Source organism: Colletes gigas, unplaced genomic scaffold (assembly GCF_013123115.1).
Source record: "Colletes gigas isolate AHSC1104 unplaced genomic scaffold, ASM1312311v1 Colletes_gigas_Sc00002, whole genome shotgun sequence".
Classification (NCBI taxonomy): domain Eukaryota; kingdom Metazoa; phylum Arthropoda; class Insecta; order Hymenoptera; family Colletidae; genus Colletes; species Colletes gigas.
The window spans coordinates 128,485-147,725 of record NW_025106631.1 but is presented as its reverse complement, the minus strand read 5'-3'; the positions used below and the strand labels follow the sequence as shown (position 1 = coordinate 147,725).

The 19,241-nt window shown below is 39.5% G+C and overlaps 1 protein-coding gene across 1 annotated transcript; it reads right to left on the bottom strand.

Annotated features, from left to right (window-relative positions):
• Positions 1 to 4,776: 4,776 nt before the first annotated feature.
• LOC122400181 lies at positions 4,777 to 14,919 on the bottom strand. The gene is made up of 4 exons (XM_043401510.1): positions 14,848 to 14,919; positions 8,934 to 9,258; positions 5,896 to 5,982; positions 4,777 to 4,849 (listed from the first exon to the last, which is right to left on the bottom strand). Exons 1-4 carry the CDS (start codon positions 14,917 to 14,919, stop codon positions 4,827 to 4,829), a joined length of 507 nt encoding a protein of 168 aa, XP_043257445.1. The 3' UTR covers positions 4,777 to 4,826.
• Positions 14,920 to 19,241: the final 4,322 nt, after the last annotated feature.

Sequence of the window (19,241 nt, the reverse complement as noted above, 5' to 3'; positions counted from 1 at the left end):
GTAAAATATAATAATAGTAATAATTCGAGATAAGAACGGCTGGCAAATTTTAATCGGTAACTTCGCGAAGAGGCCATTTTGAAAAATATTTGCTCGCTCGTTAAGTTAAAGTAAACCGTACTTTGTATTTGTTTCTGTATACATACATATGGGAGTTGGGATTTTTAAGATTTTCACACTCGAAACACACAAGAATTAACACATTTGCAGCCGCTGACGTAATATTACCTGTTTTCGTAAAGATAAGTTGCTGCTGACGTAATACTATGTCTTTTCATATTTGTAGGAGGTCGATGACATAAAACTACGTTCTCATGATTGCGACAGCCAACGATAAATTAATTTTAAACGGTTTAAAAGTGAAAGACTCTATAAAATTCGATCTGTAAATATAGTAATAATATATTTGAATAATGTTTGAAATCTTTGCGAGTAAATTCTTATTATTTCTATAGAGAAATATGCAACGCACGAATCGTGTGCTATCATTGTGTCTTGCACTGTACAAGTTTACATACATTTGTCGAGACATATTCCAACAGCAAAATATGAAAAATCGACGTGATCGTAAACCGGGTTCGATTCTGGTCAGTTATCCGGAGAAGGTACTACCGTCTTCTTTCCTAGAATCGAGCTCTTTTTATCTGAAATTGAGGACGAAGCACGCACGTACCTACTTAGGTACATATGTATGTATATGTATGTATACCGTCCAACGAGGAGAGAACTCACTATACCAAGAATGAACGACGACGCCATAGAGCAACATCGGCCGACGGCGAGCGATAATGCACGCGAGCGCGATGAGTCATCTACCAATGAAATTACCAACTTTCATATTTTTTAGTATACCTTCATGACAATACTATAAACGCAGATCAGTTCACGTTGAAACGAAAATACAATTATGTACCTATGAGCAACCATTTAATTTCACTTACCAAACATTTCTCTCTGGTAAATAGTTGCGTAAGTAGTACTTACCAAATATCGACCCACAAAAATTAAAATAATCAAGGAATATCAAGAGCAGATTAAAAGAAAATAATTACTTTCTGAAAAGTAAATAATCGAAAAATATCAGACCGAAGCAAATGAATTTAAGCGAATCGAGTGAAATAAAATAATAATCCCGTGTTAAGTTTTCATTTGAATAATTTATTTTAAATACTGTTTACCTGAATACGAATGCAACGAAAAGAAAGTTATAGCAATAGAATTCGAATCAAGGGCGATTATAAAAGGTGAATAGCGACCATTGGGAACTACCGTAATTAAGACAATGACGAAATTAGGGATACCTGTACCGCCCGCTCTGGGGATCGAGCACAATGCATACCGTTAAATATATTGTTAATAACTAATGGAAACGTGTTACGGTTCTCTGTAAATGGTAGTTCGTGTAAACGATACGGTTCGTAGGAGTGGCAAACAATAAAGTAAATTAAACTGTAACCAGGTTCGGTACAAGTACATTTATGCTCTTAATATTCCTTATAAAATTCGATATTTCATAGGCAGGAATTGAATAAAATTAAAAACGCACTTTTTACGAGAATATCGATAGACAAAAGCACAATTTAATAACCAAGGTTGTTATAATGTATAAAATAAGTGAAAGTGCTTGGTACAGTATGTGCAACAGAGCGGATGCGGAAATAATAAAACATGTATTCCAACCAGCCACACACGCTTTATACATATACGAAATCTAAACCGTGTTTCGCGATCGGCGCAGCTATATGTATAAATAGACGCATTTAAAAACAGAGAACGAAGTATAATTTAGAAATATATTATGTTTTCCTAAACATTTCTTACGACTCTTTTTCTGCATGAAGGAATAACTGTGCAGGTCGCATCAACCTTGGAATTTTCATTGCAAATGAATAAAAAGTATCATTATTCAAGTGTGTGTAATTTGAATTCGATAATCTATCAAACTTCCGAGAATCTGAATAATTCTGTGTAACAACACGATCAGTACGATTTAATTACAAAACTATTCAACGTACGTGGGTCGATTAAAGAGTCTCGGTACATTTGTTTGCGAAAAAATGTACAAGATAAGAGGATAATTTTTCGAGAAGACGTCGCGTCGCGTCGCGTCGCGTCGCGTCGCGTCGCGTCGCGTCGGTCGGGGCACATGTGCATACATCGTGAAACTAAAGTTGCGTCACGATCAAATAATCGTTGGACATTGTTGCGTAAAAGCAGCTCTCTCCGCGCACGTAGCCATATTTATCAACGGGCAGAAAAAAAGAGCAGAGCGTCCATCAAATTCCGTGTAAATTGCAATACTTTTCGACAGATTTCAATAATGTTACGATCGAAGATGACAATTATATTTTCAACAATGTACCGATTAAAATATTTATCGTGTACGTGATCGATGTGACTTCTTACCAGTCTGAAATCTTATTTAGGGAAGAATCTAAAACGAGTCGTGTGCATCGTGAATAAAAATTGTTTTCGATCACAGTATTTTCCTTCTTTGTAGAAAAGTAAACGTGTAAAAAGGGGAAAGTGTAATGCTGAAAAATACGTTTTATAACGACGAAAATATTGAGAAAGTGCAATAAACAATTGACGCGGAATATTCTTGTCATAAAGGAGATTGCAGTCGCAGTCGCATTCGCGTCAAGATTGTAACAATAAGTTTGCGCTGAACGTAAACAAAAAGCAGCCAAACGAACGAAACTTGATAAATTGCATTGTTACCGATGACGAAACGCGGGTCTTATGATTTATCATTTCGAAACCAAGGCACGATCCTCGTGCCGGAGGACTGCAAATTCACCTTGGCCGCACGAATCTTGCCACACGGCGGCCGGTTTTGGGTCCAAGAATTTTCTAATATTTTCTACAAAAAATACATTCCTCGTATCGTATAAATACAAATTTAATAGATTGTATTTCCTGAATGTCCATCAACCTCGAAACTGAGATAAATTAATGAAATTTAATAAACATTGCGAGTGAAATAAACTCTTCGAATTGAACAAATTTACCTACCGAACGACTGCAATTTGTTCTTGATTAATATTTCTTGAGATTTTCAACGAGTCATGATCGACGCAACACTGTGTCAAACGGTGGTAAAATTTATTTGTTTACAATAGCCATGTAGAAGAGGTCGATAATCGATCGAGCATGTTACCAAGAACATAAAAATAGAGAAAATCGGTAAGCAACACGTGAACGGGAAAACTATGGTTATTTCCAGTTGTTGTATTATCGGTTTCGATGTAACGCGGCCCCGCGACTGTGTCAAAAATCCATTAAACAGTGACCGTTACGTGGACAATTCCTTGTTAATTGCATTTACATAATGCAACGAGTCGCAATTGTCAGAACGGAGTTATCCCAATTGCGTAGCTGTCAACAACTTACGTGAGCAAGGATGGCGTTTCACATATTTTCTAAGTTGCAACCGGATCGATACGAGCCACGGTCGTGTCTATTATTAATCATTACTGATAATTAATATTTGTCAAAGGGACCGTCCGATAGTCCGTCTACGTAATGAATATTCCCGTTCATTAGCGAGTTCAGGATTAGTTGCGGATTGGAGATTAATGCGTTTAGTCCACAAGGTAGGCAAAGTGCTGTCCGTAAACTGTTCCTCTTTCCCGTCCTTTTACCCTATTAATTGTTGGATCTTAGCTCATGAATATTCCGGATACCCGCGCGCTTTTACAACGTTCGCATCTTTTTTTTTTTTTTTTTTTACGCGTACAGTCACACGAGAATTAATTTCCCATTAATTTCGAGAAATTTACGTCCGGTCGGTTTGCGTCTCGACGTAGTCACGACTAGAATCTAAGCACAGATAGTTTTATCTTCGATTTTGCATCAAGTGCTGCTGCCCGCCTAATTGAAACGAAAACCGATTGCGTTACAACAGTTCATCGAGAAAGGACCGCTTGCTTTTTTATTTCTCTGATCTAGAAAAACTGTTACAAATCTTATTCATTTTATGAGACCGTTCTATCCATATTTTCTATCGTTTAGAAGCATTTAAGATTAGGTTTCCAATTTTTACCCTAGGCTAACCTAATCTAGCTGGGGGATCTAAAAACCCTTCTGTTAATCAACCCTTTCCCTGTACGCTTTATAACTTGGAACCATAGAAATGGTTGGGATTCTTTTCTTTTTCTCTCTACATATATTATCTATATGTATCTATACTGTCTGTATTTCTACATACGTAGTTGATAAAAACGAATTCTAACGCATATTATACATTTCTACATTTACCAATTCTTCTCTAACTTTGTCATTTTTGCAAATATATACTTTAATATTTTAAGAAATAAGTAATTCTTAAACCTCCGAGCATTGAAAAGAGATCAAATAAAAATTTCGATTGGTCTCCCCTCCCCGCCCCCCAAAATTTTGAAAAAATGCATTTCAGTATGACAGATTTGAGTAGAAACAGTTATGCGATGTCCGTAAATCCGACGGTCTTAGGAAAGTGTAAACACTGCTCGATCGTTACCAACGAAATAGTTTAAAACGTAAACATTCGAGGAGGTATGAAAGACTTGATTTGCGAACCGTTTCGTTATGTAGAACATTTCATTCGTAATTCCAGGAGTTTGCCGTTGCCAAGTTGGCAACTAAGAGCCGATCAATAAACTCAGATTATTCTGGCTGGCTTCGTTCCCTGCGTATATGCACAGGCCTCCGGTAAACTTCGCATACATACATACTTTAGGAATTCATGCAACGCTAGCAGTTTTGCATTCTTCATGAACCTAACTGATGCACTTACCGGTTCTTACAAATTGCTGTTTTCCTCGCCGACGTGGGCTTGTCAGAAATTACGTATGGACTTGGACATCACCTGTGAAACAAAAAAACAAAACGGAAGTGGATGACACGAGCGTTACTTTTCGTTTTTGTGAAAAACTTTCTGTTCGACTTATAAACACACCGAAAACTAAATTTATTCTCGACGTTTTCGAGCAACTCGATTTCATTATTTTTCTAGCAATTGTACGGACAAAATTATTCTAGAATTCTAATAAGATTCTACCGAGGTTTTGTTGCATTTCAAATGCAACCTGTAGACTCTGTTTGTTCAAACAACAAAGTATAATTCCAATTCTGCAAATGTTTACTTGCTCCTAAAGACCGAGTATCGAAGAAATGTAAATTACGTTAAAGTAACGAAAGAGAAAGATATCGGATAGACCGTGTAAATAAAAAGGTTCCAAGCGTTTTGTTTTCTACAACGCGGATCATCGTTTCGAATTGAAACATGTTCCAGTCTGTTAACAAGTTACAAAGCGTTGACATTCACTCGTTTAATATGGTATGTGTTATCGACACGACCTCAATAGCGGCGAACTCGATATACATTAACAAGGTTCATAATATTCGACACTGCATTCTCTTCGCCTTTCAGCGTGATAAAAACCATCGTCGAAGCTGCTGAAATGATTTGTTCTGCGATCGGAGGCAATCCGGCCACGCTATGCGTGCAGGCTACTTACTCTACATTAACGCTAGTTTAAATTTACCTACTTCCTATTGATCAAATATCACAATTCTAATTAATAATTTTCTAAACTTTAAATTGTATCGATTAGATTGAGCAGAATTATTAATTGTTTGTAGACTTGAAATATAATAAAAATATTATATAGAATTGAATATATAAAATACAATAACCTATTTTCGCTACAACGATTTTATTATCATTACCGGTATTAGCAGGGGCTGTTACTATGATATCAAGTGATCGAAATAAAATATTATGTGTATAACACTTTGTGATCCGATCAATATTACAGAAATACTATAACGAACATAAGCATGGAACAAACATAGCCCCGGCTATGGTGACATTGTAACTGAAATAGTAAAATCGCGTAAGTAAGTACTTACTTAGGTATGTACACGTGACAGCGGCCGATGATGGCTGGCTGACAAAGTCACGCACACGTGACACCAGTCCTCGGAGCCTCGAGAGATCTATGCAAAATGAAACTTTGCCAATTTCTACCAAAAGAAATAACGCATCGGATTGTTTCCATCGCGATTTACGAATCGCGTACGTCCCTAAATTTTTTCGATCGGATCATCTATCGTACAAGGTGTTTGGCCACGCCTGGGAAAAATTTTAATGGTAGATTCTAGAGGGCAAAATAAGACGAAAATCAAGAATAGCAATTTGTTAATGGAGTCAGCAATTCGTTAAGAAGTTATTAACGTTTAAAGTTCCGTCCGTATTGAATTTTTTTCTCGAAAACGCCTATACCGTATATGTATAGGCAGCGATTTTTAAACAGTTATTTTATTTGTTAATTTTCGCGGGAGCGTCCCGAGCGGAACGGAATTTCGTAGAAACGCGAAACGAACGGAATAATTGTAACCCTGTAGCACAATGAGCAGTATGGTCGGTCAAACTTGCAAACTTGAAATTCGTCAGGAGGGGCACGAAGGGGTGCCGCGTATATTCAAATTATGGGGCGACCCTTCTCGAAAACTTGATGACGGGGAAGGGGGAAGGGAAGGGGAAATTACGGCGTGTAAGCCCCGCCGGGCTTGCTTCTCTAAAATCAATAGGGCCGCTTCGAAGCCGCGTGCTCGTGGCTACGGCTTGCAAAACTCGCTTTCAAAATTCCAGCTTGCCGACGCCATTCAAATAATACTCGAAATGATCGTCGAACGTGATTCGAGCAGCGAACGGCGCAAAGAATTACGAGAACGAAATACGCAGGAACCGCGCGCAACGTATCGTAAAAGAAGAGCCAACTTTTTTTAAGAGTTCCGTAGAAAAGGTTTGAAAACATTTATTTCGGTCTTCCCGGGTCCAAACTGGTCACGGAGAATTTATGGAACGCGATCACCGTGTCTCTAATAACAGATATCGTACAATTTTACAAACTTGTATATTTTAATATCGCTATACAATGGTTCGAACAGACTTTTATGGACAAAGTCTTCCAACGGAGTCTAATTAATGTTTACGAGCACGAAAAAAACGAGTTACTGGAACAGCGAACATGCGTTGCTAATAACGGCGGATGAAAAATTTTCAACCTTTACGAACCGTCCCTTTTTTCTTTTCTCATCGAAGAAGGATGCTTCGCAGCAAAATGCATTCGGCGAAAATAATTATAACAGCGATTAAAGCGACGCTTTGATCGAGGGAGACGATATTTTATAATTTTAATTAGACATTTCGATAGAAATTATTTAAATAAAGGAAATTAATCTACCCGCGTTACCGCTCGTGCCGTTAATTAAATACCGTCTACATGCGAACTTGTTAAATCGTGAAAAAACAAAAAGGGGCTAGCGTTCAACTAATATTTTTACGCGTTCCACGTAATTACTCTTGTACACGGTTTATTAACAATTCAGAGAAATACGTGCTTGGTCGTTCGTTATGGCAGGATAATGGCGTCTAACGTTTGTTTCATTGCCAGCGAACGAATATTAAAGAAAAATGTTGTGAAAATCGAGAAAAGAAAAATACATACATATATGTACAATAACGAGACAGTTTGACGAATACATTAAAAATCTTGTTACGTGTGTGTACGTATCAAGGCGAAAGGAGTTGCGAAGGCTTGGCGATTTACTAACATCAGGGCCATCTAACTGTTTTGTAGAACCATCCTACTTTTCTTTCAACACTCGCGCGGTGCTCAACTCGAAACACCGTCAGGCAAGCTGTTTCATTTGGAAATAGAAACTTGACATTCGCGAGACGCGGCTCGTATTTGGTGTTTTCGAGCCCTGTTTAAAAGATAAACGCGTAGAAATAAACATCGAACGACGGTGTTTGCGCTTAAGGGATAACACCACTGTAAAAACTTGAAACGAAGCGTTTTTTTGCTATTTTTGCCATTACGTCAAGTGTAGCAGATAGAAATTTGCGTCGGTCAAATTTTAAACTCGCATCGCGAGAATGGCGCTCCAGCGTCGTCGTCATTTTGCATTATGTTTGAATAAATCTTTTTTTTTTTCCAACACTCAACGACATGGTTAATAACATTCTTGAATGTTATTGTCCTCTTACTGCTCCATCCATCCAAAAGAAAATCGGAAAAAACGTTGTATTTCAGGTTTTTCGAGTGGTGTTACCCCGTAAAAAAATTTCCAAGATATCTCTGAACCCCGCAATCGTGTTGCAAGGGTTTCGAGTTTCCAGTCGCGTCGGTTTCAAGTTACCGCGCCCTATCCCCACGTTGTCGAAACGAAAGGTAGCTCTCGTTTGGAAACAGATATCGTCAAAAAAAAGACTCGACGTTCGGTCGTGATCTAAATAAAAATAATAGTCCGGAAAATTGTACAGGTTTTGGGTTAACCTAACCGTGGTGTTTCTTTTCGTTCCGTGAGACCAATGATCGTTCGATCGTTGCTATTACCTTGGTTCAACGAAAACAGGTGTGGACGAAGTTAAATCGGAAAGCAAAGGAGCGGAAGGCTAAGAGAAAACAAGATCTCGATCTCTTAACCGGTCGTGCGATTGAAAATGGGGCTCTTATGTGTATGTATGCGCCAGACGGTCGAAGGAGCCCAGCATCAGGGCCGGATAACTGTTAGGTGGAACCTCCCTCCACACCAAGGAAACTCCGTTCTACTTTTTTTCTTCCCCCCTCTTTTCTCTGACCATTGCTGCGGTGTATCGGAAGCGGTGCTCAGCCTATGCTACGAGCATCTCTGCAAAAACGCGAACAATATCCACCGAAACGGAATTTTCGAAAATTTCCCATTCGGAGCGACGGAACTTTCAAACGAATCGAAATAAAAACTACGAAAGATTATTTGCTGCTCTTTCTTTCTGGCCGGTCGAACAGAAAAAACGAGCATCGGTCGGACTTTCAATTTCCGCGGTTAAGAAAATCTGCGGAAGATGGCGGAGGACGCTAATGAGCAGAATCCTCCCGAGAGGGTTGATCCATCGTACTTACACGGTAGATCCGATCTTCGTGACTTTCTCTCTGGCCCGAACCTGTGCCGTACACTTTGAAATAACGTCGAATAGATTGGCGGCCGGACCCGTCTACTCTTGGAAAGTCGTTTGTTTTGTTTCGTTTCGCTCGTGCAAACGGCGGCCACTTTGATGCTCGATCCCAGTTTCAAACTACGCTCCTCGACAATTACAATCTCCTCCTGCTGTCCGTTTCTTCTATCCGCGCTGCCTCCGCGTCCTGGAGTCTTTAACTTAGAAAGTCCCGTTGATGATTTCAAAGGAGAGATTGCGGAATGGTCGGTCGTACTACGACCCAGCCTCGACTACAGTTTCGATATCGATCCGATTCCTTTCCTCGATATCGAACCGCTCCTGCATCGATAGACAGCTAAATCGATTCGAATTTATCGACGGCCGTCGCGAATACCGAATAACAATTTTAGATTTTCGAATCACTCGTCCTAAAAAATATCTCGTCGATGGATTATAATTTTCGAACGAATTAAAAATGTTTACTCGCCGTTCGAGAATAAAATTTGCCCAACACCGACGTCAAGATGGGTTTATTTTTAGGTAGCCGGCAACTTTTGTATAATTCGTTTGCAAGAAGACGACGACGACGACGACGACGCGCTGGGAATGTAAAGCACAGAAAACATAGTCGCCCCGTTATGATGCCATCGAATTTCTGTTTAAATTCGTGGCACAGGAAGGTTCAACGTAGCAAAGCCACGAATTCTGTGTGCAAATCGACTGTCGAAACAGGAAGAATGAACGAAGACGCGACGCTGTGGCGCGGCGAGGCGCGGCGAGGCGCGGCGAGGCGCGACGATGTGACCGTAATGCCAATCAAGATTACAATGGCTTCGCATACGGATAACGACTATATGTATAACTGCCCCAGCCTAAACTAAAAAGGCCTACGTCGAATATGTGTGCTCCTAACGTTTTATTGTTTTCCATTTCTCGTACGATAAAAATTAAACTCTTCCCGAAAGCTAGGTCTCGTAAAGAAATAAAGAGAAAAAGGCGTCGACTACATACACCGGGAAAATTACGATAAAGAAAATATCAGATGTCCGTTATGTAATTATCGATGAATTTAGAAAATGGCTCTCGATAAATGTTTTCTAATCCTTTTTCCCCGATACCACGGGTTGTAATAAATAATTTATTCGACGAGAGAAAACAACCTTCGGCCCTGAATTACCAGGCGAGTTTCGAAGAAGAATTTTCACCGAGCTTTCTCGTAAAGTCGTAAAATTATAACGATTCTCGTTGACGTCAGCGGAGAATTTCGCTTGTTTTCATCCTCGGAAGCTGAATAAAAATGTGCAGCCGAGACAGGGTTACAGATTTATTTAGCTTATCGTCGTTGTTATCGCCTGTGACACGAATCGCGTTAAACGACATTACGTACAACGCATGAAAATCAACCAAGTACAAACAAATCAAAATTTTCTTCTAAATTCTCAAACCTTGAACAAATAAATTCATTCGGTTATTATTTGATCGAAATATAGCGATCGATAGATGCAATTAGACTTGGAGTAAACTTCCTATTTGAACTTTTAATTGTATAATTTGAATAACCATTAAATTGTTATTCCGTTCAAATACTTTTGCGAGCCACTTCTGGTACATGTTTACGACAAATACGAGGGCCGTCTGAAAAGTTTTCAGCCTCGACACGAAGGTGGCGTTTTTCGTCAAAACCATTCTGATAGTACAATATATGTAGTATACATGGTATATGCTTTGACAAGTGTCCGTGAAAATTTCAGCAATTTTGGACGTTCAGGTGTTGTTTGGCAGTCATTTGTGTCGGTCGATGTCAGTATTTCTGTAAAGATGGAGAAAATCGAGTATCGTTCCATGATAAAATACTTGTATTTGGGCAGGCAATACGCCTGCGATCGAGGCTGTTTTTATGGGGGCTTTGCCCCATCATATGCCATCGTGGAAAGATGGCCAGCTGAATTTAAACGTGGTCGTATCAGCTTGGCGGCGAAAAACTGCGACCACCACCGATAACATGTTCAGAAAATGGTACTGGACGACCGTCGTCGAATCAAGGTTAGAGAGATAGCAGGATCTACAGGCATATGAAAAGAACGCGTTTTTCATATCGTATGTATTGGCTAAAGAGTTGGACATTGCCGGCCGCGATTGCTCACTTTTCACCAAAACCGCGATCGAATGGGATACGCGAGGAATCAACTACTATTTTAGAAGGGTTAAAAGAGTTACAGCATCGCTGAGAAAAAGTGTATTGACTTAAAATGACACTATGTTGAAAAATAAAACTACATATATTTAACCGGAAAAATACTTGTTTCTACGTTAGGCTGAAAACTTTTCATCAGACGACCCTCGTGTATTACCGAATTATTTTCAGGAGCCATCGCGAATATTCTAACGGGAGATTCGAAATTCCGTGTGGTCGACGTAATTAAATAGATATTACTCGAGCTGTGATTGTTGTTTTATCGCGCGCGAGGCTCGTTCTATCAGGATTTCGGTGTCCGAGAACCGCTTTTAAACTACCTTCGCGGGATCGTCGAGCGAGGTGACAGTTGTCTCGGTCGATGGCCGCTCATCCCCGAAGCCATTTCGTTCCAAAGGAACGGATACAAGCCCCCGTTGGAGGAATTTCGCAGGCAGAAAATTATCCCTCGCAAACGAAAATCAATTTCTGTTCTCGCTAAATTTCCAGAAACGTGTCCAATTTAGAGAAGGTCGCAGAGAGAGAGAGAGAGAGAGAGAGAGAGAGAGAGAGAGAGAGAGAGAGAGAGAGAGAGAGAGAGAGAGAGAGAGAGCGGGTGAGGATTTTCTCGAAATCGAAGCGCAAGCAAAACGAACGGGAGACCTTCGACACGACGCTACGTCGTCTTTCCCCTGTTATCAAGATGGATAATGCCGATAATAAACGGCTGTTTGGTGCAATGCGCCCTCCCCATCGACGTTCGTTAAATTATCATTCTGTTAAAGCTTTTTATTCCATTGTCTTTCGGTTGCCGAATAAAATGAGATAAACAACAGCGAACGAAGCGCAAAGTTTACCGAAATAAAAACCTGAATTCGATTGAAATTTGACTCGTTCGTTGTTTCTTTCGTTCGCGTGCAAGGGCAAAAAAACAGCTTGCATTCGAAAATATAAAGGATAGAATGCAAAGAGACGTTTATTTTTTCGTACGGTCCAAGGTAAAACGTCGCTGCAAAAATAAGTCGAAAGTCACGGGTTTGCGATCTCGAGCGGCGAAATAAATCGTGGAAATTTTGCTCTCGAACCGAGAAAACCATTTTCACGGCACACTCGATGGAGTGTTCTTGAAGTATATATTGTTGCTTGCACTCGCGCGGCACAGAAAACACGACTGTAAGATTTTTGTGTCGTCGAGAATACCATTTATCCTCGGTCGGTGAATAATCGCTCGTATCCCTCCTATCGATTTCCCTCCAAACCGAGATTTAACAACACGAATCATTTTACTCGTTTTAATTTTCATTTATTTATAATTGTCTAAAATTGTACTTTCTACCGTTTAGATTTTCTTTTATCAAAAGATTCAGATATTCTTGAGAATACTTTTTTTTTATTAGAAATTTTAAGCGATTGAACGCTTACCGATACTCTGAGAGTAAAATGGCGACCGAATGTTTTGAACTGTTTAGAGGAGTAAAATTGTTAGCGTTAATGTTTAAAGAATCGTTCGAAACAGATGTTCGGTCAATGTTCCGAAGATTCGATCGATGCAGGCCTTGAAGATCGGCTGCAACGAGCCGTTCGCATCGTTCGCAGCAATCAATTTTTATTATTAATAATTCGCCATTCACACCCCACGTGAGCCCATGACCTATTACGAACCCTTCTCATCTTTCATTTGCGTCACGTGTCTATTTTATGCAACCTATGTTCCTACAAAATCAATCTCCAGCCAATTTATTTTTAAACAAATATTTAAGCGACATCCTCATCGCGTTTAAGATATTTCAACGTTGATAACTTTTCCGTGACGTTGGCTGACAGAAATTTTCTATCGCGAACATTCCTATGCAAAAGAAACTATACATTTTCCAATGATTTACTAATAAAATCCACTAAAGGTAAATATGCAAAGTCGTCTATGCTTGGGGTAAATACTTTTGCCAATTGCTGTTACAAGAGTATTATAATATCACAAATAATTCGAGATATTTAACGGTACAGTTGATACTTTATATCATGGTTAATTATTAATTATGTAGTTCCTATAAAGTTGAACAGAGACGTATCATAGAAAATTCATTAAAAATTACATTTATTCGAGAAAATTATTCGGGAATATTGATATTGAGAAAATATCAGGAATCTAATAACAATTATAAATTTAACGACGAATAATTATTATTACAAGTCTCTGTTCTCGTTTATTTATTAACAGGTTGTCCTATTTTCCATAATCCGAACGCAATATGGACCCGAGAACCTTTTTCGAAAATGGAGGTTTTATTTAGGGAAGCTGCGCCTGCCTCTCGGATTTTCGACAAAGTGCTCGATGTTGTTGCGATGGCGTCTTTTTGCAATAGCTGCAGTGAAATGGAACCGAGGATGATGAACAATGGGCTGGAAAACCATGTGGACAGTTGTTTTTTGCTAACCATGAAAGGTCAGCCGGAAAAATGGAGGTGGACGGGTTACGTGGAACGTTAGTTCGTTCGTTCGTTCGTTCGTTCGGTCGGTCGGTCGGTCGGTCGGTCGGTCGGTCGGTCGGTCGGTCGGTCGATGCAGCTGTATGCAGGGCCGTGGCTGGTTATTTTTACGCCCTGGCCAATAACGCCGTCGCCTCGACAGAAAATAATTTTTTATCAAAAGAATCAGAGTAAATTTCACTGGTCAACGAATTCTAAACGATAATTTGTATTCTACGCAATTAAAATTATAATAACAGGGACAAATTACTTGGCTTCGGTTTTAAAAATATGCGTGTGTTAATAAAAAACACATTTTCTTCTTAATTTGCTACGTGTATTTTTTACGACGCTAAAACAAATAAAATTATTTTTATTATATCGAATAATATATTGTTCGAATGGCAAGTAATTTCTTCCGCGTTTATTTAAAGCTTTAAACTTCCAAATAATACATGCTCTGTTTCTTTGGTATCTGTTGTTATTGTTGTTGTTGTTGTTGTTGTTGCAGCGTCGATCTACCGTGACGTAAAAGAGGCCAAAGCCATTTCAGCGAGGAAAAACCGGCGCTGAGCATTAACCGTCCCGATCGATTGTTGGAAACACAATGGGCAACAATAAACGGGTCGGTTGGAATTATTTAACGGTATCGAACGGTCGGACTCATTGGCGTGCCATAATTGCAGCGAAAATGTTCGCGAAAAACAATTGGTAAGGGAATCGCGCCACCATAACATTCAGATTCCCTATTTTTTTCATCGATCAAATGCAACGCTGACCAAGCATTTTAACGGTACGTTAAACGCACTAAAAATAATTATAGAACCTGATGTAATAATCGATAGTTGGAATTCCGGGAACGATTAAAAAATTTCCCCATTTTTCAACGAACCCCTTTGTTCGCTGTTTTGTTCTTAAAAATTGTTTATTTATCTTCGTCGTCGACAAATATCAATTCGCGCGAGGAAATACAAAACCCACCAGCCCCAGCACCGCTGTAGATTCGCTAACGTGATTCATGGTTGCTCCCAAGTATTTTGAATTTAATTCATCTTCCTGCTTCCTCCGCACTTTTACTCGTCCATCACTAAGATGTATTCGCTCTCACCAGCAAAAATAACATTATTCCTCCAATCAGTTTTCTGTTTGATATATGTATGTATACTGTTTTGTATAGTAAAGTTTTCCTTTACCATTTGCTGCATTGATATGTGGACTTTCGTACGTAAGTAAGTACTTACCTGGCTCTCGTATTTCTCCTCACGGAGGTCGAATTCGAACTTGTTGACAACATTCACGAAGAAAATAAACATTGTATCGTTTCGAACGACAAAACGAGAGACCACAAGATTTCAATTTTACTGGGACGAAATTATAAAAATAAAAAATTAATTTACATTGTTCACGGATGGTGTATAATTTACAAATTCCTTGCAATCTTCGGACATAACGAGAACGTTTCAAACCCAATACATATAACCCTTTTGTATGTTTTAATTATCTTAAATTGGAATAGGACGAAAAACAGGTAGTATTTTTAACGATACAATGTTATAATTTCGCAAACAGAGCGTCGAAACGTACCAGTATAGAAAGTTTACGGTTAAATCGGTGTTTCCGAAGGTCTTTCGCTCCCCTCGCGTTACCGGAACGATTACGAACGAAAACACAACCGGGATTCCAAGCGGAAAGCGTCGGGTTAAGATAATGGCGACGATCCTGATTGGTTCTGAAAGGTGGCACGGGAATCGAAGGTCCAACCAGCATCTATTTTTTCACCGATTTGTATTCTAGTTGGCCCTTTGGCATCCTGCCCCGCCGCGAGTCCTTCCGGGTTATGTCGACATAGCGTTCGCACTTTATAATAAGTCATCGCGTATCTAGGTACATACTATGATCGTGTTCCAACGATCAGTCTTCTTCGAATCGAACCGAACATTTTCTCGATTAATATTTTCCAAATACTGGTTCCTTTTATTTAAAATTATGACCGTTGTTCAATTGCACGAGAACGAGCTTTCGAAAATTTACATTCACTCTGACAATTTCGTTTGCAATTGTTTTAAAGAAACATTTAGCTTTGATAATCGGGGGAAAATTGACAATTTTCAAGTTAAACGAACGCTGAAAAATTTACTAATTTTTACCAAAGTTTGATCGTTTAAATTCGAAATACTCTCTGTATTATGTACGCAACACTGACGTTGCACTATTTTGTCAATCACACGTCGCATTTAATTATTCCGCACTTAATTCACCAGCCGAAACTCGATTTCTGGCTATAATTTTACAGCCCCGGCAATTGCAATAATTCTGGTGGCCAACATAACAAGATTTACCGAAATACTATCGTGGCCCGTTAACTACAAACGCGTACCGCGAATAATGCACACATCGGAATTCCACAACTTTCCAAAAATCCACCCTCGATCTATGCACAATTGCATGCTCGATCGGTCAAATTGTGAAAGAGAACCAACCAACCAATAGAGAAGAATTTGAAATTAATTATTTTATGGAATAAGAATATCCGAAAAATTGATAATCAACAAATAAAGCGTAAATTGAAATTTCTCGCCTTCTGAAATTTTTGTCGGCCAACTCTATCTTGCATCGTTTTAGAATATTTCAAAGTAAAACGTTAGAGGGTCGAATAAAATTTCCCAAGATTTCGATGGAACAAAAGCGTCGAAAAAATTGATGATCGAAGCCTCGCTACGTCCCCTTGGCTTGAATGCATAAGTTTCGTACGGAGAAAGACACGGCCAATAAAAACTGGCGATCTTCGTTGTCGAAACGTCGAGTTTCGGAATCCCTTTCGTTGAACGATCATTATTTATTGTAAAAGCTAACGCGTACAATGTATCCACGTTGAAAATTACAGATCGGATCGTAATTCTGCAGATATACTGCGGCAACCTTAAATTACCCGGGCTACTTTCTCTTGATCGAGCCAGTTCGCCTCCATGCGAATACGACGCGTTGATAATAGCCCGATAAAAGAAAATTTAAACGGCCGTTAAAACTAAGGATTATGGCTTCGCTGGTAACTATACCCGCGCTATTTTCGACCGGCAAGACGCAACGAGAGATTTCCCTACGATTCGTAAATACATATTGTACATAGTTAGCTTCGAACATCCGGATTCTCGGGACGGAAAGTTCTTGGAACTTTTAACGACAAATTATCCGAATCCAACAATAACGGACAAAAGATTAAGAGAAATCATTTATTTCGAAACGATTTAAATATACCGTTCAACGTTCGGCACACACGGTTTGCATTTTCTTCTCCTATATTTACAAGTCGAGTGATCATCGAGCTGAAATTTCTATGACCAGACGCATAAAATAAAGACAATTACACAAGGAAACCGCTGCTTGTTATCACAGTGTATTTCGAGATTTCGAAATGCTACGACGGGACACTAATTGGATTTCGTCGTAAATACATCGTATCTGTTGACGTAAAATTAATTTAAACAAAAGTCCCGGTCTGGCCAAAATACCGCCTATAAATAATAATTAGTAATAATAATCGCTAGACACGAAGAAAATGGCAGAACGTTGTTGTTTTGCTCGGCCGCGAGGTATCGGAAAGCAAAATTAAATGCCTCGCGTTAGGAAATTCAAGCAGTTTCTTTTATAAGGCATGATTCATAAATGATGCAACGAAGTTTGGATCCTTTTTGGCTTGCATTTGCATAAAGATATAGATTGATTCGGTTAGCGAGCAAAGACGTGAAGATCGCGAGCCCGTTGGCCACGCGACAATAATCTGTTTCGAGTTTTCGACCGTACACCATCGAAGCTTTCTTTTTTTCTTAAATACGTAAAACGCTGTACGTTCGAATCGAATACCCGTACATCGGAATTATCGATAATCGAACTACATATATCGATAGTGGCGCGATAGACGGGATAGGGAACCGGGAAAAATCAAAGGCACACGTGGGCTTGTTGATTCAGCCTGTGACTTTAATCGTCGCTGGTGAGCCCGGCTTTTCTGCTAAACGCGCTAGAACGAGCTGCTAGCCAGCCGATGGCGTGGCTCGCTGATAAACGATCGCGACGAAACTCGCGAGTTAAAGATACGACGGAGTGGCAAATTGAAAAACACTTGGCTGCGTCATACGTGAGAAACGATCCCGGGTGACCGCGTACGTACGTACGTACTTACTTACTTACTTACTTACTTACTTACGCCCAAGATGCCTCGAGCGTCACGTAACCCGAGTTGCTGGAACAACATGTATCCTTCCGATACACCAAACGAACAAATTCTCAAAGAAAATTACAACTATTTCCACAATAATATCAAAGAAATGCTACGAAACAATCGAGGAATACATAGTAGTAGAACGCAGAAAACCAATGTATACAATTTAAATAAACTTATGTTTCTGCTAGGTCGCCCGAACAAAACACCGATGAAATAATCGTCAGCGCGTCAGGATCGAATCCGTAATATCACCGGAAGATAAATACGAGACTAATACTTTCGTTGCGTTTCTTCGATAAATTGTATCCGTTTCGTCGTCGTGCCCTCGTAGCGTCGTATTTCGAATCCGATTTCGTCGGAATGTGACGGGAATTCGACTTTGCTAGACACAGCTTCGCGCGTTTCGTATTCGGACGAACATAATCTCCTCGGTTCGGTGGCAAAGCGGGACGAGGATGGGAAAAATATTCGCCTCGAGCTCCGAACCCACGGTTCCTAGAATTCTCCGCACAATTTCAGCCAGGAAAGAAACGGACGAATGGCGAACGGCGAACGGCGAACGGCGCGGCGCTTTCCTTCCTCGAAACAGATCATTGTCGGAACCACAGTGTCCTGCGCAGATCGTGAATTATGAATTCGAACGGGGGAAGGGGAGGCTTCGAATATTTTTTCAGTTTGTAACGCGTGTAAAATAGTAAACTTTTATTTAATAATTTTCAACGATCACGCATAGATTAAGTAAATTTTCATTATACGAAGGTTCGTATTCCCAAGAAGAAATTTATTTTAAAAGAGAGATATTTTTTTCTGAACGCCTGGCGCGAGGAATTAAAAACAAAAAGGATCGTAACACCGAAATAAAGTTCCGAGACACAAAAGTCACCCAAGTATTCTCGAATTTTCGTGGCAGCAACATTATCGACGTCACCGTGCCGAGAGAAACGTTCATGTATTTTAAAAAGAATTTTGAAATGTAGATTTCCGGCGATCCGATCGCTTGAATAATCGATCCTGATATCGATTCGTATAATATCCCGTATACGTCAACGCGTCTGCATGGAGATGTGCTTTAGAAATGTACAATGTCTACCCGACGCTACCTATGGAAAATACAATTCCGCGAACGTTGGAACGCTTTGTTTTCCAGAGAAATAATGGAAAATAGTTCAAAGTTCCATCGGATACAACCCCACACTGATAACAAAGATATTTAGCGAACAGAGTAATTTACGATAATAAATTACAACGAGTATACATAGAATTATTGGCAAATATTGATTATTATCCGTGCTGACGGTACTCGATCATGCCCGATGTAATATTTGCGTCAGAACGTTTGTCGGAAAGCTAAGAGACGACAAAATATTTGGGATCTTATCTTGGGAGTTATGGCACTGCGCAAAAACGATAAGT

Bases quoted from the DNA above. Each gene is read 5' to 3' on its own strand.
- LOC122400181 (XM_043401510.1), bottom strand. From the start codon at position 14,919: ATGTTTATTTTCTTCGTGAATGTTGTCAACAAGTTCGAATTCGACCTC. The intron at 9,259-14,847 runs GTAAGTACTTAC...TCGAAACTGTAG, and splicing joins AGGAGAAATACGAGAGCCAG to TCGAGGCTGGGTCGTAGTAC. The intron at 4,850-5,895 runs GTAAGTACTTAC...TTTGTTTCACAG, and splicing joins TGTCACGTGTACATACCTAA to GTGATGTCCAAGTCCATACG.